This window comes from Hemibagrus wyckioides, linkage group LG07 (genome assembly GCF_019097595.1).
Source record: "Hemibagrus wyckioides isolate EC202008001 linkage group LG07, SWU_Hwy_1.0, whole genome shotgun sequence".
NCBI lineage: Eukaryota > Metazoa > Chordata > Actinopteri > Siluriformes > Bagridae > Hemibagrus > Hemibagrus wyckioides.
The window spans coordinates 32399901-32412269 of NC_080716.1; the positions used below are offsets into that span (position 1 = coordinate 32399901).

At 40.7% G+C, this 12369-nt stretch overlaps 3 protein-coding genes across 3 annotated transcripts in view; all 3 read right to left on the minus strand.

Moving 5' to 3' along the window:
- Positions 1-543, minus strand: part of LOC131356766 (centrosomal protein of 135 kDa-like) — a 4268-nt gene extending 3725 nt beyond the window's left edge. The window contains exons 1-2 of the mRNA XM_058395955.1: positions 447-543; positions 63-233 (exon numbers count right to left, since the gene is read on the minus strand). Coding sequence (XP_058251938.1) covers positions 63-233; positions 447-527 — 252 coding nt within the window. The 5' untranslated portion in view covers positions 528-543. The remainder of the gene's footprint in view (positions 1-62; positions 234-446) is intronic.
- A 144-nt stretch (positions 544-687) lies between these two features.
- LOC131356314 (cingulin-like) lies at positions 688-1807 on the minus strand. The gene is made up of 4 exons (XM_058395215.1): positions 1763-1807; positions 1523-1693; positions 930-1400; positions 688-813 (listed from the first exon to the last, which is right to left on the minus strand). Exons 1-4 carry the CDS (start codon positions 1805-1807, stop codon positions 688-690), a joined length of 813 nt encoding a protein of 270 aa, XP_058251198.1.
- Positions 1808-2714: 907 nt separating this feature from the next.
- Positions 2715-3623, minus strand: LOC131356315 (early endosome antigen 1-like). Its single transcript, XM_058395217.1, has 3 exons — positions 3196-3623; positions 2997-3077; positions 2715-2732 (listed from the first exon to the last, which is right to left on the minus strand). The coding sequence occupies exons 1-3, from the start codon at positions 3544-3546 to the stop codon at positions 2715-2717; spliced, it is 450 nt and encodes a 149-aa protein (XP_058251200.1). The 5' UTR covers positions 3547-3623.
- Positions 3624-12369: the final 8746 nt, after the last annotated feature.

Below are 12369 nucleotides of genomic sequence, written 5' to 3' on the forward strand. Positions count from 1 at the left end.
ACAATTAAAGTCCTCATACTGTCACTAATGGAGCTGCTTAGTGCAAGGTTTTAGTCACTTACATCCGTGAGCTCATCACACTGCACATGTGTCTCAATGAGCTGGTTCCCCAGTTCCTCCACTGTCTCTCTCAGAGTCTTCACCTTTTCTGTCAGGTCAGACTTCTCTTTCTCCAGCTGATGGATGGTCTCCACATCCTTCTGATGGTTCTCCACAGCTTGAGCCAAGGTGACCTGAAAGAAGAAGAATTAAGGCTTAGTGACTTTATTCACTTCTACACACACATTCAGACACTTTTAAATACTGACTCATTACTCATGAGAACAGTCTAAATGTATTGTAGGGAAAAGGACAAAATGTCCCTGAAATATGAGGAAACACACACACACACACACCACATACACACACACACACACACCAGCAGATTCGTGAGGAGAAATGTTTACCTTCAGTAACTCCTCTATGTGACTTAGAGTCTTCTTCATCTCATCTTTCTCCTCCTTCATCTCAGTGATGGTCTTCTTCATCTCATCGTTCTCTGCTTGGAGGATGCTGTGAGTCTCTCGCTCTCTCTCACACTCCTAAAACACACACATGGAGCACAAGAGGCGTAAATTCGAGCTCTTAACCCTTAAACACAATTAAAGTCCTCATACTGTCACTAATGGAGCTGCTTAGTGCAAGGTTTTAGTCACTTACATCCGTGAGCTCATCACACTGCACATGTGTCTCAGTGAGCTGGTTCCCCAGTTCCTCCACTGTCTCTCTCAGAGTCTCCACTTTTTTTGTCAGGTCAGACTTCTCTTTCTCCAGCTGATGGATGGTCTCCACATCCTGCTGATGTTTCTCCTCAGCTTCAGCCATGGTGACCTGAAAGAAGAACAATTAAGTCGTAGTGACTTTTCACTTCTACACACACATTCAGACACTTTTAAATACTGATTCATGAGAATCTTCAAAAATGTATTTTGGAGGACAAAATGTAACCACCCACACACACACAAACACACACACACACACACAAACACCCACACACACACACCAGCAGATTCGTGAGGAGAAATGTTTACCTTCAGTAACTCCTCCATGTGACTTAGAGTCTTCATCTCATCTTTCTCCTCCTCCATCTGTGTGATGGTCTTCTTCATCTCATCTTTCTCCTCCTCCATCTGTGTGATGGTCTTCTTCATCTCATCTTTCTCCTCCTCCATCTGAGTGATGGTCTTCTTCATCTCATCTTTCTCCTCCTCCATCTGTGTGATGGTCTTCTTCATCTCATCTTTCTCCTCCTCCATCTGAGTGATGGTCTTCTTCATCTCATCTTTCTCCTCCTCCATCTGAGTGATGGTCTTCTTCATCTCATCTTTCTCTGCTTGGAGGATGTTGTGAGTCTTTCGCTCCTAAAACACACACATGGAGCACAAGAGGAGTAAATTCGAGCTCTTAACCCTTAAACAGAATTAAAGTCCTCTTGGTATTGATAAAGGATCTGATTAATGCAAGGTTTTATTTTCTCACTTACGCTCATTAACTCATCACACTCTCTGTTACACTCAAAGAGCTGGTCCCCCATGTCCTCCACTGTCTCTCTCAGAGTCTCCACCTTTTCTGTCAGGTCAGACTTCTCCTTCTCCAGCTGACTGATGGTCTCCACATCCTTCTGATGTTTCTCCTCAGCTTTAGCCAGAGCATCCTGAAAGAACAACGATTAAGGCTTAGTGACTTTTACACACAGAGACATTTTTTTTCACGATTGTCCAGCTCTGCTTAGAGACAAGCTCTCCCAGCTGAATGTGCCTGACTCCATGTGCAGTTGGATCACGGACTTCCTGACAGAGAGACGGCAGTTGGTGAGGCTGGGAAAGCATGTCTCTGACTCCTGGAACATCAGCACTGGATCCCCCCAAGGCTGTGTCCTTTCTCCTCTGCTATTCTCCCTGTACACCAACGGCTGCACATCTGGTCACCAGTCTGTCAAACTCCTGAATTTTACTGATGACACCACCCTCATCTGCCTCATCTCTGATGGGGACGAGTCGGCCTACAGGAGTGAGACGGACCGTCTGGTGTCATGGTGCAGCATGAACAACCTGGAGCTCAACTCTCTCAAGACAATGGAGATGATAGTGGATTTCAGGAAGGACCCAGCCCCCCTCCCCCCTGTCATCCTCTGTGACTCTCCGGTGACATCTCTCGAGTCCTTCTGCTTCCTGGGCACCACCATCACCCAGGAGCTCAAGTTGGAGCAGAACATCAGCTCCCTCACCAAGAAGGCTCAGCAGAGGATGTATTTCCTGCAGCAGCTGAAGAAGTTTCTCCTCCCTGAGAAGATGTTGGTGAACTTCTACACTGCCATCATTGAATCTATCCTCACATCCTCCATCACAGTCTGGTTTACTGCAGCTACAGCCAGGGACAAGGCCAAGCTGCAGCGTGTCTCTGCTGAGAAGGTGATCGGCTGCAGTCTCCCATCTCTCCAAGAGCTGTATGTCTCCAGGACCCGGAGACGTGCAGCCAAGATTGCAGCCGACCCCTCTGATCCCAGAACTGTTTCAGTCCCTCCCCTCTGGCAAGAGACTCCGGTCCATCCGGACCAGGAGGACCTCACACCACAAGAACAGTTTCTTCCCCACTGCAGTCAGCCTGCTGAACAGTACCCCACTTCCCCCCAGGTGACCCCCCCCCCCCTTCTAAAACTTACCTTGCACTACTGTTCATGCAAACTCACACTTCTGTACACAATATTTATCTCAATCTAGATTGTGTACATACTTCATATCTGTATATATGCTTCATATCTCTATATATGTTTGGACGGTCACTTTCACTATTTATTTAATTTATTCTAGTTTTATTCTAAAATTGTCTACATATTTCATCTGTGTATATGTTTGCACCTGACACCAAGACAAATTCCTACACACACACACACACACACAGAAACACACACAGAAACACACACAGAAACACACACAGAAACACACACACACATTTACCTTCAGTATCTCCTGAGTCTTCTTCATCTCATCATATTTGGACTGGAGGATGTTGTGAGTCTCTCGCTCTCTCTCACACTCCTAAAACACACACATGGAGCACAAGAGGCGTAAATTCGAGCGCTTAACACTTAAACACAATTAAAGTCCTCATACTGTCACTAATGGAGCTGCTTAGTGCAAGATTTTAGTCACTTACATCCGTGAGCTCATCACACTGCACATGTGTCTCAATGAGCTGGTTCCCCAGTTCCTCCACTGTCTCTCTCAGAGTCTTCACCTTTTTTGTCAGGTCAGACTTCTCTTTCTCCAGCTGATGGATGGTCTCCACATCCTGCTGATGTTCCTCCACTGTCTCTCTCAGAGTCTCCACCTTTTCTGTCAGGTCAGACTTCTCCTTCTCCAGCTGATGGATGGTCTCCACATCCTGCTGATGTTTCTCCACTGTCTCTCTCAGAGTCTCCACCTTTTCTGTCAGGTCAGACTTCTCCTTCTCCAGCTGATGGATGGTCTCTACATCCTTCTGATGGTTCTCCTCAGCTTCAGCCATAGTGACCTGAAAGAAGTACAATTACTCATGAGAATAGTCTAAATATATTGGTGGGAAAAGGACAAAATGTCCCCAAAATCACACACAGACACACACAGTAAGAGAGAGGGATAGAGAGAGTTAACAAAAGCAGCCATGTATTACTGAGGAGAAATGTTTACCCTCAGGAACTCCGCCTTGTGTGTCAGAGTCTTTATCATCTCCTCTTTCTCAGCCAGGAGGATGCTGTGAGCCTCTCGCTCTTGCTCTCTCTCCTAAAACACACACATGGAGCAAAAGAGGTTCACACAGTGCTTAATGTTCACATCTGCAATGGGCCACTTCTGTGTGTGTCTTTATATCTGTATAATGTTAGAGATCATGATATAAGACAATGAACCATAATGGTTTCATTGCTGAGCCTGTGACAGAGCTGAGAGTTTCATCTCCCATCTAATATCATGACCAGCCGTCACTGCTCTCTCCCCTCTGGCTCCAAGTGCAGGTGGGCTTCAAACTCCAGAGAGCAGGTATTTCCTATTCTGAATATTTCCCTAGGTATGGTACTCCCATTATTCTGAATCAGAGCCTTATCTCACCTACCTTGCTTTTCAGGTCACAGTCTCTGTGTGCCTCACAGAGCAGTTCCTCCAGCTCCTTCACTCTGTCCTGCAGCTGAATCTTGGACACCAACAGTTTCTGAATCACAAAAATAACTCTTTCAAATGGATGCTAGGACAAATTACAGCTTCATATTAAGAAAATATTCATAAAAGTTCTGTAAAGAGGAGACTAAATGTAGAATGTGTGATTAGTGTAAAGAAACATTGGAGTGTGAATGGTGTAAATATGAGCCTGCAGTTCTGCTGTTAGTAAGAGACTGGAAATGTACACTATAGGGTTAAAGTTAGGAGCAGAACAAACTTACCATCATCTGGTCTTTAACAACCTCTGTGTCAGGACCTAAAATAAAAAATAAAACAGTAGAACATCACACATCATCCTCTATTATTGAAGTGTTGAACTCCACACAAGCGATATTTTCATCACTTCTGATCCGGGTGAAGCTCTACAGCACAACTATTCCCACTTTTTCACGGGTCTCCAGAATAAAAACACTTTACTGATCTTCACTATCTACATGTCTACTGTGGGTTAAGGCTGAAGGACACACTGACAGATTTTATTCTACATTCATGAAGCTAAAATCCTCCATGTAGCTGGACAGAAAGAGAGAGTGACGGACACCATCTGGATAAGGGCTATTAACTTATGAAGAACTGAACAAATCTACTGAATTCATGTTTTTCTAAAGGAGAGAAGTAAACTTAGCACTGCATGGTTACACCAGGACTGAGAAATAGTTGTACCTTCGGTCGTGTCCTCGGGCTCCGCTGTCGTATCTTCGCTCCGTTTAACATAAGTGTAAATGCTGGCTGTCGCGGCTGCAGCTCCGGCCGCTAACAGCAGAGGGCGCAGTGGAAGACCACTAAATGCTCCAAAAAAGTTCATGATCTCTTCACTGTTCAAAGTAACTTTAATAAACACCTTACTCTCACAGCGTCCAGTAGATTTCTGAAAGCTCCGCCTACTTTTTTACGTTTTCACAACTGTTCGAATTCTGCGCTATGACGTCACCAGCGAGAGCCGTCCAAGCGAGGAAACAAGTGCGGTCACGTGATACAGTAAAATAAAAAAAATTCACCGGGCAACCACCCTGAGTGCTGATTGGTCAGCAGTAACCAGGGGGAAAATCCATCATTTCCTGTACCAAGTGTCCCAAAATTGCTATTAAATTATTGTTTGTGGTTCAAATTGAATGTAAATACATTGGTTAGAAAGCCAATAAAATTCCCTTTAATCTGATATAAATATAAAACACTGCTCTTTGTTAAGTTGACCGTCTGACCGTGTAATGACCAGTGCCATGTGTTCATTTTACAGCATCCTGTGTATGCGCGGATGGATACAGTTTCTATCGGTGCAAACTTTATTTACACATCACCACCCTACTCTGAGAAATTAGTTCCCAAAATCAGCCCAAAATATTTGCTACAGCCAAAACGGTTATATATTCTGAAAGTAGAGATTACGACCTTTATATTGTTGTATATTATTTTTAGCTTTGCAGCTCGTATTTACATCTAAATCCACGCTTCCCGATCTTTAGACCCTTTTGTTTGTTTAAATGAAATGAATATCATAGGTCACGATTGTAGCAAGTGTAACGGAGGTCAGCGGTAGGAGCTGTGCAGGTAAACTTCACTCCCCTGATCTCAACAGGTGTACTGGCTGACTGAATGATGTTCTAGTGGCTGTAGTACTGGTCCTGACTGATTCACCCGAGTTAAATCATCCGATTCTGCATATTAACTCATGATTCATGAGTCCGAGGTCTAAATTAACCCAATTATTATTTGTCCTATGGCTGTCACCGTGTTCATTAACTGATTCAGCTAATTCTCAGCGGACTAACGGAGCCGGTTCATCGACTGATTCAACTAATTCTCAGCGGACTAACGGAGCCGGTTCATCGACTGATTCAGCTGATTCTCAGCTGACTCGCGGAGCCGGTTCACCGAATGATTCAGCTGATTCTCAGCGGACTAACGGAGCCGGTTCATCGACTGATTCAGCTGATTCTCAGCTGACTCGCGGAGCCGGTTCATCGACTGATTCAGCTAATTCTCAGCGGACTAACGGAGCCGGTTCATCGACTGATTCAGCTAATTCTCAGCTGACTCGCGGAGCCGGTTCATCGACTGATTCAGCTGATTCTCAGCTGACTCGCGGAGCCGGTTCATCGACTGATTCAGCTGATTCTCAGCTGACTCGCGGAGCCGGTTCAACGACTGATTCAGCTGACTCGCGGAGCCGGTTCATCGACTGATTCAGCTGAGCCTCCAAAGTGCGTGAGCTGACATTCTTAAATGCCAATTTATAGGCAAAGCACTTTATGTATATAAAGTTATACTTTTTGCACATTTTTCATTTTTGTTCAGTTTGGTTGTTTTATTCCTTAAGATATTTATTTTCATTCCATTTGGATACTTTACATTTAACATATTTTATTTTTGTTAAAGTTTGTGTGTGTGTGTGTGTGTGTGGCACATTAAAATAAGTCTATTGCCCTGGTATGGTAAGTAATTTACACAGGGATGTTTATTGCCCCTGTCAGTGGGGGAACAAGCGCATGAACGTTCGGTTGGTTACCCATCATGCAATAGTCAAAAATTTTCTAAAAAACTTGTAATTACTATTACATACACGCCATAACATAACAGTACATAACTATACTCATTAAATTATTATAGAGTATAATCACCGGCATTAATCCCACCATTCAATTACTATAGGGTGAAAAAATCACCACTATTTCCCACCGTGATTAGAGTTTGTACAGGAAACGAGGGCTGTAAAAGAATCGTTGACTCACTGACTCAAAAGGAATTACTGACTCGATTCATTTCAGTGAGTGACTCGACAAACGTTTTTCCCACCACTAAGCCTCCTTGTTAGTGCACCCCCCCCCCCCGCCCGAGACCCACGTGGAGCGCATGCGATTAGCGTCTGTTTCTTCGTTTTTTTTTCAACTTCTCTCCGAATATTTTCCAGATTGTGTTTTATATCAAATTAAAGACAAAACATTGATTACAGTGGAAAAGCCAGAATTTCTTCTTGCCTCTGGCATGATCCCAGAATGTATGAATCCTGGAAGGCAGTGGTTTTTATTGAGCATGTGAAATATCAGGAACTTCATACATCATATAGAGACATGTTTATTAAATCTACAACAGTTATGAAGTGAAACCTTGTCTTTGAACTGTAATGCCTAAACCTGACAACTTGAGTGTTTTGATGCTAATTCATATCATTTACTTGATGTATACTCACTGTAACTGAAACTGTGATACCGAATATATAACTACACCGCAACATGATTCACTGAAAATGTGCATTCATTAAAAGATTTATTAAAAATATCAGCTATAAAGTATTTACAATATTTTACACAACACCTTTATTAATTGTTTGTTATGTGATGTTTTATGTTAAAAACAACATCCATTGGAATGCAAAGTTTGAAGGCAATATCTCTTATAGATCAAAAGCTATAGAAATTTAAAGGCATTTTTTTTTCTGAAGTCTGTGTTTTGCAATGGCATTTATGTACAGCAAAAATTCTTGAAAAATTCTTTTTGATCTACAAGAGATATTTTCAAAATGAAACTCTTTTGGAATTGTCCCAGTGAGATCTTTCAGAAAGATTAAAATAAGAAAAATACTACGCTGAAAATTTGATGGTGGTTGTTACATCACTATTTCTCATTATATTCAGTATATTGAGCTAAATGAATGAATAAAGCAGTTAACTTTATCATTTAAAAATAAACACTAAAGAAATAGGAGACCAACAACAAGATAAAGACTAATAATTATAATTATGACTAACCATTTTAATTATAGTTTATTATACTTATTAATAAATAAAATAATTTAATTTAATTTAATACAATTAATTAATAATTAAATTCTTCAATGTTGTTTTCCTGTAAGAAGGAGCATAATTGAGCTGACACCACTTTTTCTAATATTTAAAATATATTGATTTGATATATAGTATTCAGGGACAGGCATTAAAATGGTTTAGATCCTACCGGTCTGATCCATACCATTTTGTAGATGTAAATGGAGAACTGTCCAGTGTAGTGTCAGTGAAATACGGGGTCCCACAAGGGTCAGTTTTAGGACCTCTGCTGTTCTCAGTATACATGCTTCCCTTGGGTAACATCATTAGAAGACATTGTTTCCATTGTTATGCCGATGATACCCGGTTATATATCTCATCAAAACCAGACGCAATATCTAATATAGTATTAAAGATATAAGATTGGATGACCGATAATTTTCTATTAGTAAATCCAGATAAGACAGAGATATTACTTATTGGTCCAAAAACCAGTACACAGAAGCTCTCAAATTTCGGCTTGCATTTAGAAGGATGTACTGTTACTACTACGGTGGTACATCGGTCCTCGACCACCCCTGTGTTCGAATTTTCGGTATTTGAGTAAATTTGACCTCGGTGTACGAAAATATTTTCGGTGTATGACTTGATCGTCAGGAACGCCGGTTCTTGTTTCATACAGGACATACGAATATCAAATAACGAATTCTCATTTGAAGGGGGGGGGGGGCTCACTTCCCAATGAGGGTTTAATAGTATAAATAAATAAATAAATAAATAAATAAATAAATAAAGTAAAGGTTTGACTAACAGGGTAGGATGGTAAACTTATTGCAGCATTCCACTGTATTGCACAGATGTGTCTAACATTTGAGTACTGAACAAGCCAAATACGAGTCTTCCTGATCACACACACACACACACACACACACACACACACTTGTCCTCTGTTCCTCACTCTGCGACGCCGCGGTATGCAGATTGAAGAACGCGCTGAAAGACGGGGAGGAGCCGAAGAGTTTTCATATGAAATTTAAAGGGGAAATTTGAGGGGAAATTTGAGGTGATCACCAATTTGTGTAGCGTTTATGGAGAATCGCAGAATTTTTAGGGGGGCTGAGTAGAAATGTTAGGCTTAAAAATGTCCTAGCAACGCCCATGCCGCACACGCTTTCCATGCGGCATACCCTGGGGTAGAGATGAAGCAGTTTACACAGATCATCTGTTCTGAAAGCATCATCTGTGAGTGCTTGTGTTAGAACCCCACACTATCTTTTGTGGTATAATTTCAGTAGCCATGTCTCCAAAAAAGGGGAAATCAGGCATCAGTGTTGCCAAGAGGAAAGTTGTGAGATCAACCATCGAGTTGAAACAGATTAATTCATTTTACATTATTTCCTATGGGGGAAAATAATTTGGTTTTTGAACCAAATCGGTATTTGACCAGACTTTTGGAACGAATTAAGGTCGAAAGCCAAAGTGTTATTATTATATTAGACAGCAACTTGTCCTTTAAACATCATATTTCCAATATCACAAAAACAGCCTTCTTCCACCTTAGAAATATTGCCAAGCTTAGGAACATTTTATCTGTATCTGATGCAGAAAAACTAGTTCATGCATTCCTGACCTCCAGACTGGACTACTGTAATGCATTACTAGGTGTTTGTCCTGCATCTTCAATAAACAAGCTACAGTTAGTCCAGAATGCAGCCGCCAGAGTTCTTACCAGATCAAGAAAATATGGTCATATAACCCCAATATTATCATCCCTGCACTGGCTACCTGTTAAACTTAGAATTGACTATAAACTAGCTCTACTCACGTACAAGGCTCTAAATGGTTTAGCTCCCACGTATCTAGCCAGTCTTTGTGACACGCTACAATCCACCACGTTCTTTAAGATCACAAAACTCTGGACTTCTAGTATTTCCCAGAATATTAAAGTCTACAAAAGGGGGTAGAGCGTTTTCGTATTTAGCTCCTAAACTTTGGAACAGTCTTCCTGACAGTGTCCGGGGCTCAGACACAGTCTCCCAGTTTAAACGTAGACTAAAGACTTATCTCTTTATCCTGGCATACATTTAACACTTCCCATAACCTTGTGGTCCAGTACATCTGATTAAATGCACATTATCATCTAGTGATGCTAATATCGTTAATGGCGGCTACGCTAATTCTGTTCCACCTGTTCGCTTTTTCTACCCATCCTGAGGCATCTGGAGATTGTGCCAGCTCCAGTAGACAGAGGCCAACCCTGCGAGGATCCTGAGACATCCAGAGATGGACCAACTTCAGCTGGATTCTGCTTCGTGAAGATTTGGGTATATCAAAGCAAAGCTACCAGCCCTATGTGGACTTCGAGGACGACAACAACCTCCTAATTAATACACACTAACATTCTACATCACACTGTAGACTGTACATAACTGCAGAAAGGACATTGTTCATATCACACTCTCTGGTGCTTAGAATCATTTATAATCACACTCTCTGGTGTTTAGATACATACCTCATACCATTTTTCCTTGCCACAGTCTCCTCAGGCTTCTCACTAGGGATGATTTTGTTTAACATCTAGGATTTTTTGTATGTTTTTTCTTCCTATGTTCTGTAAAGCTGCTTTGAGACCAGGTTCATTGTTAAAAACGCTCTACAAATAAAATTGAATTGAATTGAATTACCCTGAGAGATGGAGGGACCATTCGAGCAGTGCTAGTAGATCTGATGGAGGGAGGTGCAGTGTGAGGAGTGATAAGAGCTTTGAGGTAAGAGGGAGCTGGTCCATTCTTGGCTTTGTTGGCAAGCGTCAGTGTTTTAAATGTAAAGAGTGCAGATACAGGAAGCCAGTTTAAAACCCCAACAACACTGAATACTGCACCTGACTAATCATGACTCTAGATCCTACAACCCTCACCTGCACATCTTAATGTATTTCCTGCTCTGTGTTTCCTCCACAGTTCTTTACAACCACTTTGGCTTTAATTTCAGAACCTTGATGTCTTCATTTCTAACAGTCTGTGTGACCTTCAAAACACTGCACTGTGAATTCATATCTTTTAAGAAAATCCTTCAAATAACTCATTTATCATGAAATACCACAGGAACATTCAAATCAAATCAAATCAAATCAAATCAAATCAAATCAAATCAAATCTCGCTTTATTGTCACATCATCAAGTGTAGAAGTGAGTGGAATTCTTCAGTTCAGCTCCAGACATTGCAGTAATACAGTAAAAAAATGATAAATAAATGCACATGAATCCATCACTGTAAAAGTACTATTAGAGAGAATACTACAGACAGTGGAGTCTCTGAACAAAATCTAACATTTATTCATGAAAAACAATCAGATTACAGATTTCTATATATTATTTTTATTCTCATATATGTGCAAAGTGATGAAATGAGAAATGAAATGAAGGTATTTGCATTTTCTGTGTAATAATGAAGTGTTAAATGAAAATAAACTCCAGAGATAATTTTGTGATTGTTATTTTGAGAAGCTACACCTAAAATTATGAGTAATACTTTGGACATAACATGGACAAAAACAAGCAGAAAGAAATATGAATGTTAGTGTCTTTATTTTTTCTCTTTACCACAGAAATAATAAGCTAGCTTGCTAACTAGCATCAAAAGTCCTTATCTTCCCTTCAGAAATCCTGATCCTACAAAATACATCCTGTGTCTGTCTAACCATAACAGGAGTGTAATATAAAGGTTGATGATTTTTTATTTTACTGTAAATCACAGTTAGCGTTGCAGGAGTTTAGCAGTTTAGCATTCCCACAATGAACCTCACTTTATATAGTGAAATTCTAGCCTTGGGGATGATGTTTTATTCTCTTAGTTATCTTCTTTTCTGTCAGTCTTCGTATTTCAAGTTTAATTAAGACTCTTGACTTAGGATAGAGAAAAACTGGCTAGTTATTTTTTTGTGTGATTTCACCGATTTTGTTCACCTGGAAGTATGAAAATATTCCATTAGCGATGCAAAACTAGCACTGTAGGTTAAATTCAGCACTCTAAACGGGTTACGTATCATTAGCAGTGGTGGGCCATGAGGGTCTTATAAAAATGAACCCAAACTGGATTTACAAAGGTTTTGTGAGCCATTTTAAAGACTGCAACTACAATTGCTCTGAGCACAACAAGCTATTTTGCTGTTTACTTTGTAATAAAAAGTCATGTATAACATGTCAAACTTTCAGGGTAAAGGTATAAGTGATCTCCTGACTTTTCTGAGGAAGACAGGCCTTGCAGACAGTGCAGCAGGACCGGGGTGAAATGAAAAGGATTCGTTTTTAAACTGATTTCTGTGTTATCATTTTTTTGGATTATTTTCCTTTCATTAAATAACATTTATTGCATCC

Excerpts from the sequence above, each read along its gene's own strand:
- LOC131356314 (XM_058395215.1), bottom strand. The coding sequence starts at position 1,807 with ATGGAGTCAGGCACATTCAGCTGGGAGAGCTTGTCTCTAAGCAGA. Across the intron at positions 1,401-1,522 it reads AGTGTGATGAGTTAATGAGC|GAGCGAAAGACTCACAACAT; the intron begins GTAAGTGAGAAA and ends TGTGTGTTTTAG. Across the intron at positions 814-929 it reads TCATGAATCAGTATTTAAAA|CTGGAGAAAGAGAAGTCTGA; the intron begins GTGTCTGAATGT and ends ACCATCCATCAG.
- LOC131356315 (XM_058395217.1), bottom strand. The coding sequence starts at position 3,546 with ATGGCTGAAGCTGAGGAGAACCATCAGAAGGATGTAGAGACCATCCAT. Across the intron at positions 3,078-3,195 it reads AGTGTGATGAGCTCACGGAT|GAGTGTGAGAGAGAGCGAGA; the intron begins GTAAGTGACTAA and ends TGTGTGTTTTAG.